General features: G+C 34.7%; 1 protein-coding gene across 5 annotated transcripts in view; it reads left to right on the top strand.

Annotated features, from left to right (window-relative positions):
- The window catches only part of LOC112834857 (disintegrin and metalloproteinase domain-containing protein 18-like), a 192441-nt gene that overhangs the window by 132031 nt on the left and 37217 nt on the right, over nucleotides 1–23193 (top strand). For all 5 annotated transcript variants that reach the window (XR_012381180.1, XM_025886326.2, XM_073902519.1 and 2 more), the window contains one exon: nucleotides 11633–11713. Coding sequence is in view for 4 of the 5 variants with exons in the window: in XM_025886326.2 (XP_025742111.1) it covers nucleotides 11633–11713 (81 nt within the window). In the remaining variant the exon portion in view is untranslated. The remainder of the gene's footprint in view (nucleotides 1–11632; nucleotides 11714–23193) is intronic.

Here is a 23193-nt window from a genome sequence, read left to right as displayed (position 1 = left end):
TCCTAGCTCTTAATTTCTTTCAAACCTTTGCAATTGCCTAACCACTGATATTTTTTTGATTCATCCCTATTTTTGAGAGTGTGCCAAGACCTCTTAACATTCAATGAGAGGAATCTCATTTAGCACCTAGTTTCAGGTTGATTGGAAACCAGACCCTTAGGAAAATATGTAAATGTGTAAAATATAAACATATGTGTACAGTCCTATGGGACTGCAGTTATAATCCCTACTGGAGGCCAGTCCAGAAGAGCTGGAAGTGTCCTTTGGGTGATAGCTGCAAAAATTGAGGTTGCAGATAAGTGCATATGCTCCTTTCTGTGAGGTCTCTTTGAGCTGTAGTGAGGCCCAGAATGTGTGCAAGGATGGTGTCTCCCTGCGTACATTTCCTGGAGTGGTTCCTTAGCCTCTACATGTGGAGGAAATTTGAAGACTGTCCCTCAGGCTGGAGCTCCATACTTCATAAATAGGTTTTTTCCACAGGAAGACTGGGGTTGTGTTCCAGTCTGTTGTCTGTGTAGTAACCTGGCTGTGGTGACCAACAAAGAACTGCATTTCCAAATTTCACATTCCATGGAGCTTAGGAATACCAGCCTCCTTGGCCACCAGAGCCAGGTAGATCAAAGAGCATTCCTTGTGTGGATTATCCATGCCTACTAGATTTACATATACAGTTGGAGAGTATAGGGATTGGAGCATGTTTGCTGGCTTAAGAAAGGTAGTGATAATATATCTTAACTACATGTTTCCATAGGTCAGGTTGTAGCTGAGAGTCCTTATTTGTGTGTGTATGCTGACTTTAGTTTCAGAGTGGGAGAATGCCACAGCTGCTTGCTCTCCCCAGCCCCAGCCAGAAAGCAGAGGAGTGTCAGAATTGTCCATGCTCACTGATTTTATCTAGTGAGCATGAGAATGTTCATGTTAACTTTCCCAAGCCAGATAGAGGGAGAGTGCTACAACTGCCTGCACAACCAAACTTCGGTAAGGCAGTAGGATAGTACTTAAATGCTGACCTTTTCTTGTCTTGGCAAGGTGGAGGGAATGGGCTGTATCTGAACTTCCTCCCTGTGCTAACAGGATAGGAGCAGAGTGCAAAAATGGTATCTGCCCGTGCCCCTGACTCCAAGGAAATCTCCTCCACCAGAGACTTTTGAATTAGCAAATGAATCTCCTTCACATATATATATATTCATAATGCTTTTCAAACTGCTAGGGGATTTTGTGTTTGTTTTGTTTGGTTGGTTTTGCTGGATTTTAGCTGAATGAGACCATATGTAAGCTCTTTAAAAGGGGAATCTCAGGTTTGTATAGCACTTGGGTCCCTTGGGCATCAGTCTCTTTGGTTTTCTAAGCCATACATTTTGGGGGTTTGTGTTTCCAGCACAGATCCTTAGGGTTGAGATGACTATTGTGGGAGCACCAACCCCTTGCTGCTCCAGGAGAAACACTAGACTGGTGAGATCCATCCCTGTTGTGGGATGCCATGGCATGGCAGTTTTTGGTGAGATGATATTTCTGCCTTCCTACCCATTTTGATATGGTCTTTGTATCCTTTGTTATGGAGAAACAGTTTACCTAGTTTTCAAATCTTTTTCAGAGGTATGATCCATATGTAGCTGTAGAGTTGGTGTCTCCACAAAAGGTTGTGGTTTCAGGATATTCATATGCTACCATCTTACAGAAGTCCTAGCTAATTGTTATACCTGGGGCCAGCAATCCTATTCCTTGGGGAAACTGCTTGTTGTGGTAGACAGCTTCTAAAATGTTTCCAATGATCCCGCTTCCTGGTATTCACTCCCTTTTGTAATTTCCTTCCTTTGTATTTGGGCTGGATATAGTGGCTTGTTTCTAACAAATGGATTATGGCAAACATTATAGGATTTCATTTACAAGATTAGGTTAAAAAAGAGTGACTTCTGTTTTGCATGCACTCTCTCTCTTGCCTTCTCAGATTGCTTGCTTTGCTGAAACAAGCTACCATGATGGAGAATCCCACATGGAAAAGCAATTGTGGCCAATGAGGCAGGGAGACTCTCAATTTAACAGCCTGTAAGAAACTGAATTCTGCCAAAAACCACATGAGCAAGCTATGAAGAGAATACTTCCAAGTCAGACTTTCATATGAGACAGCAATCCCAGATGATACCTTGATAATAGCTTTGTCAGAGACTGGAGAACCCAGCTAATATATATTTGGATTCCTGACCTGCAGAAACTCTGATATGATATATGTGTGGTGTTTAGTGCTATTAATTCATTGGGTAATATGTTATACAGCAATATATATAAGTTATAGAGATTTGGGCACCTACAAATATGGTGCAGTTGTATCAAATAACTAAAATGTAGGCGTGACTGTAGAAACAGGAAGTGTGTGGGTGCTAGAAGAATTTTGAAAACCATGATAGAAATGAAGCAACTTTTTAAGGAACCTCCCTATTGTTTTCTACAGTGGCTGTACCAGTTTACATTCCCACCAACACTACATGAGTAATTTCTTTTCTCCACATCCTAAACAACACCTGTTGTTTCTTGTGTTATTGATTTTTGTTGACCATCTGTGTGTTTTCTATGGAGAAATCTCTGTTCATGTCTTCTGCCCATTTTTAAATTGGATTATTTCTTTTTTGGGTGTTGAGTTATATCAGTTCCTTATATATTTTGGATACTAACCCTTTTTTGGATATGTCATTTGCAAATATCTTCTCCCTTTCTGTGGGCTGCCTTGTAGTTTTGTTGATCATTCTCTTTGCTGTGCAGAAGCTTTTAATTTTGATGTAGTACCAATAGTTTATTTTTTGCTTTTGTTTCCCTTGCCTCAGGAGACATATCTAGAAAGAAGTTGCTATGGCTAATGTTAAAGAAGTTACTGGTTGTGTTCTCTTCTAGGATTTTTATGGGTTTCACTTTGAATTTATTTTGGTGTGTGGTGTAAGAAAGTGGTCCAGTTTCATTTTTTTGAATGTTGCTGTCCAGTTTTCCCAACACCACTTATTTAAGAAACTGTCTTTTTCCCATTGGATATTCTTTCCTGCTTTGTCATGCTTTGTCAAAAACTGATTGACCATATAATTGTGGATTTCTTTCTGGATTTTCTCTGCTGTTCCATTGATCTATGTGTCTATTTTTGTGCCAGTACCATACTGTTTTGATTACTATAGTTTGTAATATATCTTGAAGTCTGGAATTGTGATGCCTCCCGGTTTGCTTTTCTTTTTCAAGATTGCTTTGACTATTCAGGGTCTTTTGTGGTTCCATATAAATTTTAGGATTGATCTAGCTCTGTGAAAAATACTGTTGGTATTTTGATAGGGATTGCATTAAATGTGTAGATTACTTTGGGTAATATAAACATTTTAACAATATTTGTTTTTCAAACCATGAACATGGAATGTCTACACTTTTTTGTGTCATCTTCAATTTCTTTCATCAGTGTTTTATAGTTTTCAGAGTATAGGTCTTTCACCTCTTTGATACCCTTAGGTATCACCTTAAGATACCCTTAGGTATCTTACTATTTTTGGTGCAAGTGTACATGGGATCAATTCCTTAATTTTTCTTTATGTTGCTTCGTATATATATAATAGATAGATGATAGATAGAAAGATAGATAGATGATATGCAACATATTTTGGTACATTGTTTTTATATCCTGCAACTTTACTGAATTTGTATATCAGTTCTAGCAGTTTTTTGGTAGAATCATTCAGGTTTTCTATACAGTATCATGTGATCTGCAAATAGTGGAAGTTTTACTTCTTCCTTGCCAATTTGGATGACTTTTATTTTATTATTTTATTTTATTTTAATTTGTTGTTGTCTAACTGCTCTGTCTAGGACTTCCAGTACTATGTTGAATAACAGTGGTGAGAGTGGGCATCCTTGTCTTGTGCCTGACCTTAGGGGAAAAGCTCTCAATTTTTCCCTATTAAGGATGATGTTAGTTGTGGGTTTTTCATGTATGACCTTTATTATTATGAGGTATATTTCCTCCAAACCTATTTTGTTGAGGGTTTTTATCATAATTGGATAATGTACTTTGTCAAATGCTTTTTCTGCATCTATTGAGAAGATCATATGTTTTTTTATCCTTCTTCTTATTGGTGAGATATTATCACATTTATTGATATGCAAATATTGAAACACTCCTGTGACCCAGGAATAAAATGCACTTGATTGTGGTGAATGATTTTTTTAATGTATTGTTGAATTTGGTTTGCTAATATTTTGTTGAGAATTTTTGCACCTGTGTTCATCAGGGATATTGGCCTGTACCTCTCTTTTTTAGTGGTGTCTTTATCTCATTTTGGCATCTGGGCAATGCTGGCCTCATAGAGTGAATTTGGAAGTTTTTCTTTCTTTTCTATTTTTTGGAATAGTTTGAGAAGAATAAGTATTAACTCTTCTTTAACTGTTTGGTAGAATTTGCCTGTAAAGCCATCTATCTTGTCCTGGACTTTTGTTTGTTGGGTTTTTCAAAATTACTGACTCAATTTCTTTGCTGGTTATTGGCCTGTTCAAATTTTCTTTTTCTTCCTGTTTCAGTTTTGATTATTTATATGTTTCTAGGAATATATCCATTTCTTCTAGGTTGTCCAATTTGTTGGCATATAGTTTTTCATAATACTCTCTTACAATTGTTTGTATTTCTTTGGTATTGATTATTATTTCTCCTCTCTCATTTGTGACTTTATTTACTTGTGTCCTTTCTCTTTTTTTCTTGATAATTCTGGCTAAAAGCTTATCAATTTTATTGATTGTTTTTCAAAGAAAGAGCTCCTGGTTTTATTGACCTGTTCTATTGTTTGTTTGTTTTTAAATTTCTGTACCATTGATTTCTGCTCTAATCTTTATTATTTCTCTTCTCCTGCTGGATTTTTGTTTCACTTATTGTTCTTTTTCTAGCTCCTTTAGGTGTAAGCTCAAGCTTTTTGAGATATTTTTTGCTTCTTGAGGTAGGCCTGTATTGCTGTAAACCTCCTTTTTGAACCATTTTTTGTGCATCCCAGGGTTTTGGAATGTGTGTTTTCATTTTCATTTGCTTTCATGTACTTTTTTATTTCTTCTTTTATTTCCTGGTTGACTCAATCACTGTTTAGTAGCATGTTATTTCACCTCAGTGTATATGTGGTCTTTCCAGATTTTTTTTTCTTTGGTTGATTTCCAGTTTCATAGTTTGTGGTCAGAAAAGATGCATGGTATGACTTTGATCTTCTTGAATTTGTTGAAGTTTGTTTTGTTGGCTAATGTGATTTATTCTAGAGAATGTTCCATGTATACTTGAAAAGAATGTGTACTCTGCTGTTTTAGGATGGAATGTTCTGAATATATCTGTTAAATCCATCTAGTCCAGTGTGTCATTCAAAGCCACTCTTTCCTTGTATTTCTGTTTGCATGATCTGTCCATCAGTGTAAGTGCTGTGTGAAAGTCCCCTATTACTGTTGTATTATTGCCAATTAGTTCCTTTATGTTTGTTATTAACCGTTTTATGTATTTGGGTGCTCCTATGTTGGGTGAATAAATATTTTCCATTATTATATCTTCTTGTTGGATTGTCCCTTTTATTATTATATGATGTCTTTCTTTGTCTCCTGTTAAAGTTTTTATTTTAAAATCTACTTTTTTCTGGGGTGCCTGGGTAGCTCAGTCGGTTGGGCATCTGCCTTCAGCTTGGATCATGATCCCAGGGTCCTGGGATCAAGCCCCACATCAGGATCTCTGCTCTGCCAGGAGTCTGCTTCTCCCTCTACTTGCCACTACCCCTGCTTGTGTTCTCTCTGCCAAATAAATACATAAAAAATCTTAAAAAATAAATAAAATAAAATTTACTTTTTCCTATATAAACATTGCTACTCCAGCTCTCTTTTGATATCCATTTGCATGATAGATGTTTCTCCATCCTCTCACTTTCAATCCGCATTTGTTTTTAGGTCTAAAATATGTCTCTTGTGGGCAGCATATAGATGGGTATTTTTTTTATACATTGTCACCCTATATCTTTTGATTGGAGCATATAGTCCATTTACATTCAAAATAACTTTTGATAAATATGTTTATTGCCATTTTATTACTTGGTTGTTTCTAAAAATTTTCTCTTTTCTTGTCTTTCATGCTTTGCTGATTTTCTTTAGTGATATATCTTGATTTCTTTCTCTTTATTTTTTGCATATTTATTAGTGGTTTTTGCTATATGGTTACTTTTAGGTTTATATATAACTTCTGCCTATAGCAGTCTATATTAAGTTGATCATTGTTTAAGTTTGAACCCATTCTTTTCTCCTCACCTCTCTATGTCTTAAGTATATGTTATTATATTTATATCCTTTGTGTGTGTGTGTGTGTGTGTGAGTTCCTTCACTAATTCTTTACAAAATTTTTCATTTTTACTGCTTTTGTGTTTCCTACCTCTATACCATCGCTTTTGGTTTCTCCTTTCCCCTCAAAGTGTCTCCTTTAACATTTCTTGCAGAGTTGGTATAGTGGCCATGACTTCCTTCAGTTTTTGTTTGTCTGGGAAACTCTTCATCTCTCCTATTTGAATGATAGCACAGCTGGATAGAGTATTCTTATTTGCAGATTTTTCCCTCAGCACTTTGAATATATCATGTCACTCTCTTCTGACTTTCAGAATTTCTGTTGAAAAATCTCCTGCTAGCCTTATGGGTTTTTCTTATAAGCTACTGACTTCTTTTGTCTTGCTGCTTTTAATTTTTTTCTTTATCACTATATTTTGTAAGTTTAATTACAATATGTCTTAGTGTGGGTCTGCTTTTGTTGATTCTGGTGGGGGTTCTGTGTGCCTCCTGGATCTAGATATCTGTTTCCTTCTCCAGATTAGGGAAAGTTTTCAGCTATTATTTCTTCAAATGAATTTTCTGCCTCTTTTCTCTCTCTTCTTCTGGGACTCCTATAATATGAATGTTATTACATTTGATGGAGTCACTGATTTCCTTAAGTCTTTCTTGTTTTGCATAATTCTTTTTCCTGTCTTTTGTTTAGTTTGGTTACTTTCCATTACTATTTCTTTTAGGTTACTTGTTCTTTCCTCTACTCCTTCCATTCTGCTGTTCATTTAATCAAGCCTGCTTGTCATTTTGTTTAATGTGCCCCTATCTCTGCTCTGTTATTCCTTATTTCTGTGTTCAGTGTCTCACTCATGTCTTCCACTCTTTTCTCAAGTCTGGTGAGCATTTTTATGATCATTGCTTTAAATTCTCTGTCAGGCATGTTACTTATATCTGTCTCAATTAGCTCTCTGGCTGTAGCCTTGTCCTGTTCTTTCTTTTGGTATAAATTTTCCTGTCTCCTCATTTTGTCTTCCTCTCTGTTTCTGTTTCCATGTGTTAAGAAAGTCAACTGTATCTTCTGCTCTTGAAAGTAGTGATACTATGAAGAATCAGTCCTGGAGTGCCCTGCAGTACAGTGTCTCCTGTTCACCAGAATCTAACAATTCAGGAGATTATCCTATATGTGTTGTTTATGCCTTGCTGTTGTGTCTGAGTCACTTTTCCTTTCAGTGCTGTAATCTTCACTGACTATCTGCCTATTTTGGGCTATCCTTGCTCTCTGTGATGTTAGCAGGACCCAGGCAGTCCAGCTTTAAGGGGGCATGTCTGCCAGGGAAATTGGGAGTGAGGTGCAATGTTAGGAAAATTTGCACAGGCCACTAGTCTTATGCCAGATCCCCGAAAGCACTGCGGGCCTGGGATTTGTTTGTAAGGGCAGCTGGGTGAGCAAGGCTGGGCATGGTGCCCAAGAATGGCTGGGTGTGGCTGGGCCCAGTGTGACTGGGTGGCTGGGGCCTGGGGCTGAGCAGAGTGTGGTGGCTTGGCCAAGTGGGGTGACTGCTGTGTACCTGGTGGCTTTGCATGATGTGGTACCGCAACTGGGGCCACACGAATGGGCACAGTGCACAAAGGTGGCTGGTTGGGCAAGGTGTGCAATGGTAGCTGGAGGCAAATGGTTGCATGTGGTGCAGTAGATGTGCATGTTCTGCTGTGGCAGCTATGCACCTGATGGCTACTTGGGGCAGATGCATAGCTTTGACAAAATTCGCCCTGAGGCCAGGGCCAAGCCTAGCAGGTTTGGAGTGGGCTAGTCCTTAGGAGAACTCATGGGCATAGCTCACTGGAAGAGGGTTAGGTAGCAAGTGTCTGTGAATTCCTTCCTCTTGCAGGTGGCTCTGTGCTTATGCTGTGGGGCTAGGGAGGAAAATGGTGTCTTTCAGCTCCCTCATTTTCAGAGAATTCACCCAAGACACTATGAAATCAGTATGAATAGATCTACCTCCTCTTTTCCCCCAGAGTTGTGTTAACTGTCATTTTTATGTTGCTTCTCTGTGGGCTGCTGTCTCTTTAAGGGCAGTGACCCAGCTATCACTCACCTTCCTTGGGTGGCCAGTGCTGAAGCAGCAGATTTTTAAACCTCCAGGCTTCAAGTACCACTGGTGTTATAAACTCACAGAATTCAACCCCTCTTTTTTATTAAGATTGTATTTTATTTTTTAAAGATTTTATTTATTTATTTATTTATTTATTTATTTATTTATTTATGAACAGGGAGAGGGGCAGGGGGAGAGGGAGAGAGAGAATCTTAAGCAGGATCTGCACTGAGTGTAGAACCTATCTCAGGGATAAATCTCACAACTCTGCGATCATGACCTGAGCTGAAATCAAGAGTTAGATGCTTAACTGACTGAGCCACACTGGTGCCTCAAGATTTTATTTTTTAAGTCATCTTTACACCCGACATGGGGCTCAAATTTACAACCCAGAAGTCAAGAGTCATGTGTTCAACTGATTGAGTCAGGCAGGTGCCCCATCAGCCCCTCTGGTTTTTAAAGCCAAACATTATGGGAATTAGTCATCCCTCTGGTGTGAGGGCCTGTTTCCCTGCCCTTTCTACATACTCAGCTCTCTCCCTCCTGCAAGGAGCTTATTTATGCCTTTGTGACTTTCCTGACCTTTCAGATGCAGCTTCTTCTCTATATTCAGTTATGCAGTTTGTTCTTACAGTCTTCCCATCACTCCGCATTTTGTTGAATTGGATGTGGACCATATTTAGTTGACATTATGGGACAGGGTGAGCTCAGGGTCCTTCTACTCTGCTATCTTTCCAAACTCAGAATTTCATTCTTTTAAAGGTTGAATAATATTCTATCATTTTTATATACCACATTTTTTAATTGATTTATCCATCATTGGACATTTAGGTTGTTTCTACCTTTTGGAGATTGTGAATAATGCTGATATGAACAGCATTTGGTGTACAAACATCTTTTCAAGTCCTTGTCTTTTAATTCTTTGGGTATATACCTAAACATGGATTTGCTGGATCATATTCTAATTCTATGTTTTGTTTTGTTTTTTTGAGAAATGGCCGTTCTGTTTTTCACAGTGGTTGCACCATTTTATATTCCCACTAGTAATTCACAAGGGTTACAATTTGTCTAATTCTTTACTAACACTTACTTTCTGTTTTGTTTTGTTTTTGTTTGGATCACTTCATACCATCCTAATAGGTATGAAGTGATATTTTATTGTGTTTTTAACTTTCATTTTTTGAATAACTAGTGATGTAGAACTTTTTTCACAAGCTTATTGGCTATCCCTATATCTTCTTTGGAGAAATGTCTATTTATGTCTTCTGCCCATTTGTAATTTGGTATTGGTTTTTGTTATGACTGAGTTTAAGGAATCCTATATATACTTTGGATACCAATCCCTTACCAGATCATGTTTTGTTAATATTTTCTCCCATTCTGTGGATTGCCTTTTCAGTCTCTTGATAGTGTTCTTTGACTCACAAAAGTCCTTTTAATTTTTATGAAGTCCAATGTATCTGTTTTCTCTTTTGTTCCCTGTCATTTGGATATCATATCCAAAAAGCATTTCCAAATTAATGTTGTAAAGCTTTTCCGTATGTCGTCTAAAAGTTTTATCATTTAGCTCTTTAGGTCTTGAATCCTTTTGAGTTAATTTTTTATATGGTATAAGATAAGGATCTAATTTCATTCTTTTTCATGTGTATATCCAATTTTCCAGGATCATTTGTTGAAAACATTGTCCTTTGCCACTGAATGGTCTCGGCAGCAAAATCATTTTACCATATATGCAAGGATTTATTTCTTGGCTGTCTACTATATTTGACCATATATGCAAAGATTTATTTCTTGGCTGTCTAATACATGCCATTCATCAATATTTCTGAATTTATGCCAACACCACACTGTTTTCATTGATGTAGCTTTGTAGAAAGTTATGATATCAAGAAGTGTGATTTCTCCCACTTTGTTCTTTTTTAAGGCTGTTTTGGCTATTTCAAGTCCCTTGAATTCCATTTTATGATGGGTTTTCTATTTCTGAAAAAGAGTCTTTGGAATTTTGACAGAGACTGCATTGAATTTGTAGATTGCTTTGGATAGTATTAGCATCTTAACAATATTATGTCATCCAGTCCATGAACACAGGGTATCTTTCTATATATTTACACATTCTTTATTTTTTTTTCAGCATTCCTTTATAGTTTTCAGTGTACACATTACTTACCTGCTTGGTTAAGTTTAGTTGGTTAATAATGGTTAATACTGTTATAAATTGAATTGTTTCTTAATTTTTTCATAATGTTTATTGCTAGTGTAAAGAAATGAGTTTGATTTTTTTGTATGTTAATATTTTATCCTGCAACTTTACTGAATTTACCAATTAGTTCTGAAAAGCTTTTTGTGTGTGGAGTCTTTAAGGTTTTCTATATATGATTATGTCATCTGCAAACAGAGATAATTTTACTTCTTTCTCTATGATTTGTATGGCTCTTATTTATTTTTATCACCTAATTTCTTTGGCTAAAATTTCCAATATTATGTTGAAAAGAGGAGACAGATGCAGGCTGGCATATGCAACATGATTTATTGGGTGTATGTTAATTTTCAGGAAATAATTGCAAAAAGCTAATTTTTATTCTTATTATCTTTGTATTTTCAATGTATTACTTGTAACTTATACTCCTTTTAAAAATAAAACAAAAGAATGTAAGCCAGGAGGCCAGTTAACAAAATATAAAAAGGGAAATGGGGCAAAAGTTACATGTCCAGGTGACTGATTACCACTGGATTACCCATTTTGACATTACAAGGGTTTTACAATGGATACAAATGAAGTTAAAATATTTCTCTTGATAAATTATTCTTACCAATATTATAACAAAGGTTCATGATAATTTTCAAAATACTAACATATTTGAAACCCAAATAAAATTAATGAATTATTTCCAATTTTTGAGGGGACAAATCATTAATATTAATCTAATCAATTATTTATAACAGAACATTAACATAATACAGAAAATTTCCCTGATTGAGATTTTCAATTCAATTCCAAATTCTAAGTATCAAAACCCAAATTACATTACATTATTACAAAAACTATGTCAAGACAAACACTCTCAGTTATTTTTCTTTAATTGATTATTATTTAGATTTTATATTGGAATGCTAGAATCTTTGTACCAGAATCATAGTAATATGGAATAAAATGTCTCAACTTAAGCATCTCTTATGTGTATATAACAAATAATTCTTTTCTCATATTACATCAAATGTGTGAGTGATTATGAAATATCTTTGTTTTATTTTAGTATTGTATAAATAAAACCTGCAAAGAAGTTCATTTGGTGGGGAAAAAATGTAATGCTGCTAAAAAATGCAGAGGAAATGGGGTAAGTAACTTTTCTTTCTGTAGTTCTAAATTAAATGTTATTTTTGTGGGTAATTCAAAGTAAAAGTTTATCTTGCTTGGGAGAATTGAGAGTCTAGTTACTTTTAAACTGAACTTGCCTAGGAATAGCTAATCAATATAAAGAAAATCAGTAGGGTGATGAATATCTACCATTTGCATCAACATGGGTGGAACTGGAGGGGATTACGCTAAGTGAAATAAATCAGGCAGAGAAAGATAAGTATCATATGGTTTCACTCATATGTGGAACATAAGGAATAGAGCAGAGGACCATATGGGAAGGGAGGGAAAACTGAATGGGAAGAAATCAGAGAGGGAGACAAACCATGAGAGACTCTGGACTCTGGGAACTGAAGTTTACAGAACCAAGGGGGGTGGGAGATTGGGGTAACTGGGTGATGGGTATTAAGAAGGGCACATGTTGTGATGAGCACTGGATGATATATGCAACTAATGAATTTTTGAACACTACATCAAAAACTAATGATGTACTATATGTTGGCTAATTGAAAATAATAAATAAATAAATAAATAAATAAATAAATAAATAAATAAATAAACCTCAGTGGGGCTAATTCAAAAACTGTTAAATAAATTGTACTACATGTGTTGAATTTATTGTGAACATCCACAACTTGTGAATTAATAACATGTTTAAATAAAAACCATTTATGCCAATAACTATATGTTTTACTTGTAATTGTGAACATATTTTGTACTCCCTCATTTTCTTAATAATTAAAATTTATGGCTATATAATATTTTATAGAGAATATACCTAAAAAACCTATTGACATGTTAGTGAATTTTCTGATTGTTCCTATGAAGAGGTTCCTAATAAGAAATATATCCTTATGCAAAAATTTTTATTTCTTCCTAACTGCTTATCTATCTTAATCTGCTAACACAAATTTGCTGTTACTTTTATATTTAATTTTTGCATCTTAAAATTTATAGTTTTGGTCCTTTCAAAATTATTTTTCCTAAAAGAAAATCAGTGTAAGATGCAGTCAACACTATAAGAATTATTCCAGATTTACCATATTTATCAGTATTCAATTTTATAATTTTTAAATTGGTTGGATTTAGAATATATAAAATGCCTCTTGCATTGTCTTTAATTTTCTAGAGGCTGTTAACAAAGAAGATAACTACATTTTCATGTTTTGTTTTTTACTTTCTATAGTTAAAATTATTGGCCTGATCTTTTGTTTTCCTTTCTTTAATTATCTGTTTTAGGTCTTCAGTCCAAATGATTTTTATTAAATCTCAAAGTTATAGATTATAAATTTGTTTTCTTCACCTACTACCATTTAGATTTTTATTTTACTTAGGTTTTTGGATTTTTAAATAAAATTTTTCACTATGAAATATGACATACATAAAATAAGTAAATAAGATTAAACTGCATTTATTTTATGATTTTCTCTATGCTTATTAATTTCAAAATTAAAATGAAAATGTCAAGTAAAATCTAACTGAATCTAGGAGAAACTCTGTTTACTTTCCAATGACATCTCAACAGACAACTCTATTATTTACAGTTGATAGAGTTGACTTATAACTCTATAATTTGCAATTTTAGTTAAATTTTATGAGCATGTAGTTGTTTAAGAAATCTTATTATGAAATATTGACAGTCATTGTAGTGTGGTTCTTTTTTCATTTCTGATACACTTTTTTTATTAATAAGACTTTTTTTTAGAGCAGTTTTAGGTTCACAGAAAACTTGAGGAAAAAATACAGAATGTTCTCATATATCTCTTTCCCTGACACATGCATACCCTGCCCCAATATCAACATCCTGCATCAAAGGTGTACACTTGCTACAACTGATGAACATACACTGACATATCATAATCACCACAACTATTGATAATTTACATTAGGGTTCATTCTTTGTGTTGTACTTTTATGGTTCTGGATGAATGTAAATTATATCCATTATTGTAATACCATAAGAGAATTTCACTGGCCTAAAAATCTTTTGTGCTTCCCCTCTTTAAGTCTCCCCTCAACCTACAACAACCAGTTATGTTTTTAACTGTCTTCATAGTTGTGCTTTCTCCAGAATGTTATATAGTTGGGATCATACAGTATACAGCATTTCAGAGTGGCTTCTTTCACTTAGTAACATACAGGTTCCTTCATGTCTGCTGTTTGGATTTACCACAGTTAATTTATTTATTCACCACTGAAAGACATATTGGTTGCTTCCAAGTTTTTACAGTTATGAATATAACTACTTAAATATCCATGTGCAGATTTTTGTTAAAAGATAAATTTCCAACTCTTTAGGGTATATACTCTTCTTTAAATTAGACTCCCTAGGAATTTATCATTTTATTAATGATCTAAATATATCAAGAAGTTAAGAAAAAAGCAACAGATTATATTGAAAATTTTAGTTATTGATTGACTGCAAGTGGTGGGCATTCCTGAATCTGGTCCCTATTGTTAAAGACAAAGGTTTCAATATTCAATTCCATGTTTTTCTTTCATGCAACATGCTTTTGATGTTATATATTAAAAGCTATCTCCAAACCCAAGGTCACCAAGATTTTCTCCAGTGTTATCTTCTACAAGTTTTATAGTTTTGTATTACATTTAGGTCTATGATCCATTGAGCTAATTTTTATGAAAAGCATAAGTCTAATTTTTTGCATGTAAATTTCCATCACCATTTTTTAAAGAATGATCCTTTCTCCATTGAACTGTCTGCCTTTGCTCCATTATCAAAGACCAGTTGACTATATTTATGTGGATTTAATTCTGATTTCTCTATTTCATTATATCAATCTGTTTATCTATTCCTTTGCCAATACTCAATTGTTTTGATTATTTTAGCTTTAAAATAAGTATACACATCAGGTAGTCAAAGTGATCCTGCTTTGTTCTTCAGTATTATGTTGGCTATTCTGTGTCTTTTGCCTTTCCATGTAAACATAAGTTGGCCAAATCAGATCATCAGTATCCACAAAATAAGCAAATGGAATTTTGATTGGGATTGTATTGAATGTATAGATCAAGTGGGGAATAACTAACATCTTGACAATATTGAATCCTCATATTCATGTACATGGAATATCTTTCCATTTAAATAGATCTTTGAGTTTGTTACATTAGACTTTGCAGTTCTCCTAATACAGGTCTTATAAATTTATAACCAATTATTTTTTTGGTGTTAATGTAAATGTTATTGTTTTTAATTTCAAATTCCAGTTGTCTATTGTTATATGTAAGTAAGTAATTTACTTTTATATATTAACCTTTCATTATGCTGCCTTACATAATCACTTATTGGTTCTTATAGTTCTTTTGTTGATACTTTGGGATTATTTATACAATCATGTCATCCAAGAACAAAATATTTTATTTCTTTCTTTCTTTCCAAATTTTATATCTTTTATTTCCTGTTCTTATTGCATTAGCTAGAACTTCCAGTATAACATTGAAAAGAGAAAAAGTAGTAAAAGTAAATATCCTTGCCTTGCTCCTGATCTTAGCAAAAAAGCTTCTAGCTTCTCACTATTTTTTTTATATTCTTTCAATGTAGTAGAACATATTAATTTGTGAATTTCTAAATAAGGTAGAGCAATTTCTTATCTGCATATTTAAAAATAGATTCAAACTTTAGAAAAAGTCATATTCAAATAAGCATGTCTAAATAAAAAATAATAATAAAAACATTTACTTCCTGGAAAACAACAAGGGGATGTATTCATAAACCCAGGGAACCCTTCTCACACTCCTCTTTCCTCTTCTTCACAATTTTCTTTCACATTATTTATGTTGGAGCCTCTCGTCTGTGACCTTCCATGACCAACACACAAGTGAAAGCTCACAAAATAAGTTTCTTTTTCTCTGAACCTCATGGCTTACTCTCTTCTTTCCACTTGTTCTTTTTTCTTTTCTTCCTCAACTTGTCTATTTTTTTACTCTTTCATTTACTTTTTTATTTTTTCCCTAGGTTTCCCTTGATTCTCTTATGAATTCTTAACTTCAATTGTTCTCTGCCTTTTCCTTTTCTTTTGAAGTATAATTGACAAATAACAGCATATTTGTTCAAGATGTACAATATAATGATTTAATATTTGTATGTATTGCAAAGTGATCACCACAATAATTCTAGTTAGCATCCATCATCATACATACTTACAATTTTTTTTCTTGTGCTGAGGAATTTTAAGATCTGCTTTCCTGGCAACTTTCAAATATTCAATACCATATTATTAACTATATTCACCATACTTATATTACATCCTTATGATTTATTTATTTTATAACTGGAAGTTTCTATCTTTGAAAACCTCCACCTATTTCACCATCGTCCCCCAACCCTTCACCTGTGGCACCTACCAATCTATCCTCTATACTTATATGCTTGTTTTAAAAAATTCTATCTATAAAATGGATCACACAAAATTTAACTTTCTCTGTCTGACTTATTTTACTTAGTATAATGCCCTTAAGGTCCATCCGTGTTGCCACAAGTGACAAGATTTCATTATTTTTATGGCTGAATAATATTCCATTGTGTCTATGTGTATACATACCACATTTTTTTTTATCAGTTCATTCATAGATGGACACTTAGGTTGTTTCTGTATCTTTTTTTTAAAGATTTTATTTATTTATTTGACAGAGAGAGAGCAGGAACACAAGCAGGGGGAGTGGGAGTGGGAGAAACAGGCTTCCCACCAAGCAGGGAGCCTGATGTGGGGCTCGATCCCAGGACTCTGGGATCATGACCTGAGCCAAAGGCAGACACTTAATGACTGAGCCACCCAGGTGCCCCTGTATCTTGACTATTATAAAAAATGCTGCAGTAAACATCTTTTCAAGTTAGTGACTTGGTTTCTTTGGATGAATACCCAGAACTGGAAGTACTGGATCCTATGGTTGCTCTATTTTTTATTTTTTGAGGAACTGCCATGCTGTTTTCCACAATGGCTACACCAGTTTACATCCCCACCAACAGTGCACAATGGTTCCCTTTTCTTCTCCTCCTGACCAACACTTGTTATTTCATATCTTTTTGATAATAGCCATTCTACCATGTGTGAGGTAGTATATAATTGTGGTTTTGATTTGCATTTCCTTGTAGGTCAGTGATGCTGAGCATCTTTTCTTGTACCTATTGGTTTTCCATAGGTTTTCTGCTTTTCATTATTATGATGTTATTTGTACATTTTTATGTAGATGTTCTTCCTCATATTGAGGAATTTACCCCTCTATGCCTGATTTGGTGAGTTTTTAATCATAAATGGTGTGTGTTTGGTCAAGCCCTTTTTTTCTGAATCTATTGATATAATCGTATGACTTTTCTTCTTTAGCCTATTGTTGTGATAGATTACAGTAATTGATCTTCAAATAATAACCTCAACTTGTATACCAAGAATAAAATCCACTTTATTCAGATATATTATTCTTTTATATATTAACTAATTTGATTTGCTAATATTTTTGAGGATTTATGCACTTATACTTACTAGTGATATTGTCTATAGTTCTACTTTCTTGTAATGGCTTTGTCTGGTTTTGGTATTGGGATAATGCTGACCTCACAATGAGTTTGGAAGTGATCCTTCTGCTCCTATTTTCTGGGAGAGATTGTAAAGAACTGACATAATCCCTTTCTTAAATGTTTGATCAAATTCACCAGAGAACACATCTGAGCTATGTGCTATTTTGGAAGGTTATTAAATATTGATTTATTTTATTTAACAGATATAGACCTATGCACACTACTTCTTCTTGTGTGACCTTTTATAAATTGTGTCTTTCAATGAATTGGTTCATTTCACCTAGGTTACCAATTTATACACATAGAATTTTTAGGATATTACTTTACTATCTTTTTTATTTTTAATTAAAATCAATTTAATTAACATATAGTGTATTATTAGTTTCAGAGGTAAAGTTTAGTGATTCATCAGTTGCATATAACACCAAGTGCTCTCATGACTTCAAGTGCTCTCCTTAATGCCCATTACCCAGTTACCCTATACCCCCACCCACCTCCCCTCCAGTAACCTTCAGTTTGATTCCTATAGTTAAGAGTCTCCTATGGTTTATCTCACTCTCTGATTGCATCTTGTTTTATTTTTTCTTTCCCTTCCCCTATGTTCATCTGTTTTGTTTCTCGAATTCCACATATGAGTGAAATTATGTGGTATTTGGCTTTCTCTGACTGATTTGTTTCACCTAGCATAAAACACTCTAGTTCCATCCATATCATTGCAAATGGCAAGATTTCATTCTTTTCACTGGCTGAGTAATATATCCATCTCGGCTCTTTCCATATTTTGGCTATTGTGGACATTGCTGCTATAAACATTGGGGTGCAAGTGCCTCTTCATATCAACACATTTGTATCTTTGGGGTATATATCTAGTAATGCAATTTCTGGGTCGCAAGGTATCTCCATTTTTAACTTTTGAGGAACCTCCATACTGTCTTCCAGAGCACCTATACCAGCTTGCATTCCCACTGCTGTGTAAGAGGGTTCCCCTTTCTCTGTATCCTAGCCAAAATCTGTTGTTTTGTGACTTGTTAATGTTAGCCATTCTGACTGGTATGAGGCGGTATCTCGTTGTGGTTTTGATTTGTTTGTATTTCCCTGATCCTGAGTGCTGCTGAACATTTTTCATGTGTCTGTTGGCCATATGTATGTCTTCCTTGGAGAAATGTCTGTTCATGTCTTCTGCCCATTTCTTGACTGCATTATCGTTTTTTGGGTATTGAGTTCGATAAGTTCTTTATAGGTTTTGTATACTAGCCTTTTATCTGATAAGACATTTGCAAATATCTTCTCCCACTCTGTAGATTGCCTTTTAGTTTTGTCAACTGTTTCCTTTGCTGTGCAAAAGCTTTTTATCTTAATGAAGTCCAAATGGTTCATTTTTGCTTTTGTTTCCCTTCCTTTGAAGACGTGTCTCGCATGAAGTTGCTGTGGCCAAGGTCAAAGAGGTTGCTGCTCGTGTTCTCCTCTAGGATTTTGATGGATTCCTGTCTCACATTTAGATCTTTCATCCATTTTGAGTTTATTTTTGTGTGTGGTGCAAGAAAGTGGTCCAGTTTCATTCTTCTGCATGTGGCTGTCCAATTTTCCCAACGCCATTTGTTGAAGACACTGTCTTTTTTCCATTGGACATTCTTTCCTGCTTTTTCGAAGATTAGTTGTTCATAGAATTGAGGGTCCATTTCTGAGTTCTCTTATTCTCTTCCATTGCTCTATGTGTCTGTTTTATGCCAGCTGTCTTGATGATTACAGCTTTATAATACAGTTTGATGTCCAAAATTGTCATGTCAATAGCTTTGGTTTTCTTTTTCAACATTCCTCTGGCTATTCAGGGTCTTTTTTGGTTCCATACAAATTTTAGAATTGTTTGTTCCAGCTCTGTGAAAAATGATGGTATTTTGATAGGGATTGCCTTGAATGTATAGATTGCATTGGGTAGCATAGACATTTGAACAATATTTATTCTTCCAGTGCATGAGCATGGATGTTTTTCCATTTCTTTGTGTCTTCCTCAATTTCTTTCATAAAAGTTCTATAGTTTTCAGGGAACAGATCCTTTATCTCTTTGGTTAGGTTTATTCCTAGATATCTCATGGTTTTTAATGCAATTGTAAATGGGATCAATTCCTTAATTTCTCTTTCTTCTGTCTCATTGTTAGTGTATAGAAATGCAACTGACTTCTGTGCGTTGATTTTATATTCTGCCACTTTCCTGAATTCCTGTATGAGTTCTAGAAATTTTGGGGTGGAGCTTTTTGAGTTTTCTATATAGAGTATAATATCTGCAAAGAGTGAAATTTTGATGTGACTTTGTCAATTTGGATGCCTTTTATTTCTTTTTGTTCTCTGATTGCTGTAACTAGGACTTACAGTACTATGTTGAACAGCAGCCCTGAGAGTGGACATCCCAGTTATGTTCCTGACTTAAAGGAAAAGCTCTGTGGGTTTTTCACATATGGCTTTTATGATATTGAGGTATGTTCCCTCTATCCCTACATGGCAGAGAGTTTTTATCAAGAAAGGATGCTGTATTTTGTCAAATGGTTTTTCTGCATTAATTGAGAGGATCATATAGTTCTTGTCCTTTCTTTTATTAATGTGGTGTATCACACTGATTGATTTCTGGATGTTGAACCACGATTGCAGCCCAGGAAGAAATCCCACTTGGTCATGGTGAATAATCCTTTTAATGTATTGTTGAATCCTATTAGCTGGTGTCTTGGTGAGAATTTTTGCATCCATGTTCATCAGGGATATTTGTCTGTAATTTTCCTTTGTGGTGGGGTCTTTGTCTGGTTTTGGGATCAAGGAAATGTTGGCCACATAGGATGAATTTGGAAGTTTTCCTTCCATTTTTATTTATTTATTTATTTATTGGAAACAGCTTCAGAAGAATAGGTATTAATTCTTTAAACGTTTGGTAGAATTCTGCTGGGGGCCAACTGGTCCTGGATTGTGGTTTGTTGGGAGGTTTTTGATTACTGCTTCAATTTCTATGCTGGCCATGGGTCTGTTCAGGTTTTCTATTTCTTTCTTTTTCAGTTTTGGTAGCTTATATGTTTCTAGGAATGCATCCATTCTTTTCAGATTGCCTAATTTGGTGGCATATAATTGCTCATAAAATTCTCTTATAGTTGTTTGTATTTATTTGGTGTTGGTTGTGATCTTTCCTCTTTCACTTAAGATTTTATTTATTTGGGTCCTTTCTCCTTTCTTTTTGATAAGTCTGGCCAGGGTTTTATGGAGCGTATTAATTCTTTCAAAGAAGAAGCTCCTAGTTTCGTTGATTTGTTCTATTGTTATTTTGCTTTCTATTTCATTGATTTCTGCTCTAATTTTTATTAATTCTCTTCTCCTTCTGGGTTTAGGCTTTATTTTCAGTTCTTTCTCCAGCTCCTTTAGGTGTAGGATTAAGTTGTGTTTTTGAGACATTTCTTGTTTCTTGAGAAAGGCTTATATTGCTACATACTTCCCTCTTAGAACCACCTTCACTGCATCCCAGTGGTTTTGAATATTTGTGTTTTCATTTTCATTTGTTTCCATGTTTTTTTTATTATTCTTTAATTTCCTGGTTGACCCACTCATTCTTTAGTAGGATGCTCTGTAATCTCCATGTATTTGTGTTCCTTCCAAATTTTCTCTTGTGATTGAGTTCAAGTTTTAAAACAATGTGGTCCTAAAATATGCATGGAATAATCTCAATCTTTTGATACCGGTTGAGAACTGATTTGTGACCCAGTATGTGATCCATTGCAGAGAATGTTCCATGTGCACTTGAGAAGAATGTGTATTATGTTGCTTTAGGATGAAATGCTAAAATATATGTTAAGTCCATCTGGCCCAGTGTGTCATTCAAAGTCTTGTTGATCTTCTGCTTAGATGATCTGTCCATTGCTGTGAGTTAGGTGTTAAAGTCCCCTACTATTATTTTGTTATTATAAATGTGTTTCCTTTGTTTTGTTATTAATTGCTTCATATGATTGGCTGCTCCCAAGTTAGGGACATAAATATTTACAATTGTTAGATCTTCTCATTGGATAGACCTTTTAATTATGACATAGTGTCCTTCTACATCTCTTATTATATTCTTTGGTTTAAAATCTACTTTGTCTGATATAAGGATTCCCACTTCAGCATTATTTTCATGTCCATTAACATGAAAAATTGTTCTCCACCCCTTCACTTTCAATCTGGAGGTGTCTTTGGATCTACAATGAATCTCTTATAGATAGTATATAGATGGGTCTTGTTTTTTTATCCAATCTGATACTCTGTGTCTTTTGATTGGAGCATTTAGTCCATTTACATTCAGAATAATTATTGAAAGATATGAATTTAGTGCCATTGTATTACTTATAAAGATGTTTCTTTAGATTGTCTCTGTACCTTTCTGGTCTTTGTTAGTTTGGGGCTCTCTCTTTCCTCAAAGGATCCCCTTCAATATTTCTTGCAGGGCTGGTTCACAATTTCCCTTAGTTTTGTTTGTCCTGGAGATTCTATCTCTCCTATTCTCAATGAGGGCCTTGTTGAATAAAGTATTCTTGTTTGCATATTTTTCCCATTTAGCACATTAAATATATTATGCCAGTCCTTTCTGGCCTGCCAGGTCTCTTTGGACATGTCTGCTACCAGTCTTATGTTTCTACCCTTGTAGGTTAAGGACTTGTCCTGTGCTACTTTCAGGATTTTCTCTTTATCTCTGAAATTTGCAAGTTTCACTATTATGTGTCAGGGTGTTGACTTATTTTTATTGATTTTGAAGGGGGGTTTTCTGTGGCTTCTGGATTTGAATGCCCGTTTCCTTCCCCAGAATAGGGAAGTTCTCAGCTATAATTTGTTCAAATAAACCTTCTGCCCTTCTGTCTCTCTCTTCTTCTTCTGAGACCCCTATTATTCAAATATTATTTTGTGTTATGGTATCATTGATTTCTTGAAGTCTCCCTTTACAAACTAGTAGTTGTTTTTCTCTGCTTGCAGTTTCCTTATTGCCCATCATTTTGTCATTAATATACTGACTTTGTCTTCTGTCTTGTTTATCCTAGCAGTTAAAGCCTCCATTGTTGACTGCATCTCAGTAATAGCATTTTTAGTTTTGGTCTGATTAGATTTTACTTCTTTTATTTCTATAGTAAGGGATTCTCTACTGTCTTCTATGCTTTTTTCAAGCCCAGCTGGTATCTTTATAATTGTGTTTTGATTCTAGTTCTGACATCTTATGTATGTCCATATTGGTTAACTCCCTGGTAGTGAGTACTGCCTCCTGTTCTTTCTTTTGGGGTGAGTTTGTCTGTCTCATCATCCTGTTCAGAAAAGAATAGATGAAAGAGAGATAAGACAAAAATAACAACAAACCAGAAAAATACAAACAAAACAAACCTGAAGAAAACAGAAAAAATACAAAATAAGAAAAAAAATGAACAAGAAGTAAAACAGAACAAAACAACACACTAGATCTTGGGTGTATTTTGGTCTGTTAAAAGAAACTAGATTCCAAAATAGGAAAGAAAGAAAAACTTATATATATATACAAAAATAAAATAAAATACAATAAAAGGAAACCATAATATATATAGTATATATAAAAATAAAAATTAAGAAAGAAATAAAAGTAGAATTGATGAAATAAAAAATACCTGAAAAAAATAAAACTGAAAGACTAAAGAATCATGACAAAACCATGAATGCTATATACTCTTTTCCCCAGGAGCTGACATTTTGCAGTTCTATATGATCTGTAAAATTGGTGTTAGCTGGTTGTTCCTGCTGGTCCTCAGGAGGAGGGGCCTATTGGACTGGTTCTCAGGTGTCTTTACCCTGGTGGAATTGCACCCCCCTTGTCAGGGCCCAGGCTCAGTGTAAGTGGCTCCAGATTGTACTATGTGGTGCTGGTTTGCTCCCTGAAGTCTTTCAGAACCAATGGGGGGATGAAAATGGTG

Source organism: Callorhinus ursinus, unplaced genomic scaffold (genome assembly GCF_003265705.2).
Source record: "Callorhinus ursinus isolate GAN/ISIS: 27379988/994484 unplaced genomic scaffold, GSC_fseal_2.0 scaffold17, whole genome shotgun sequence".
NCBI lineage: Eukaryota > Metazoa > Chordata > Mammalia > Carnivora > Otariidae > Callorhinus > Callorhinus ursinus.
This window is presented reverse-complemented; position numbering and strand designations above follow the sequence as displayed.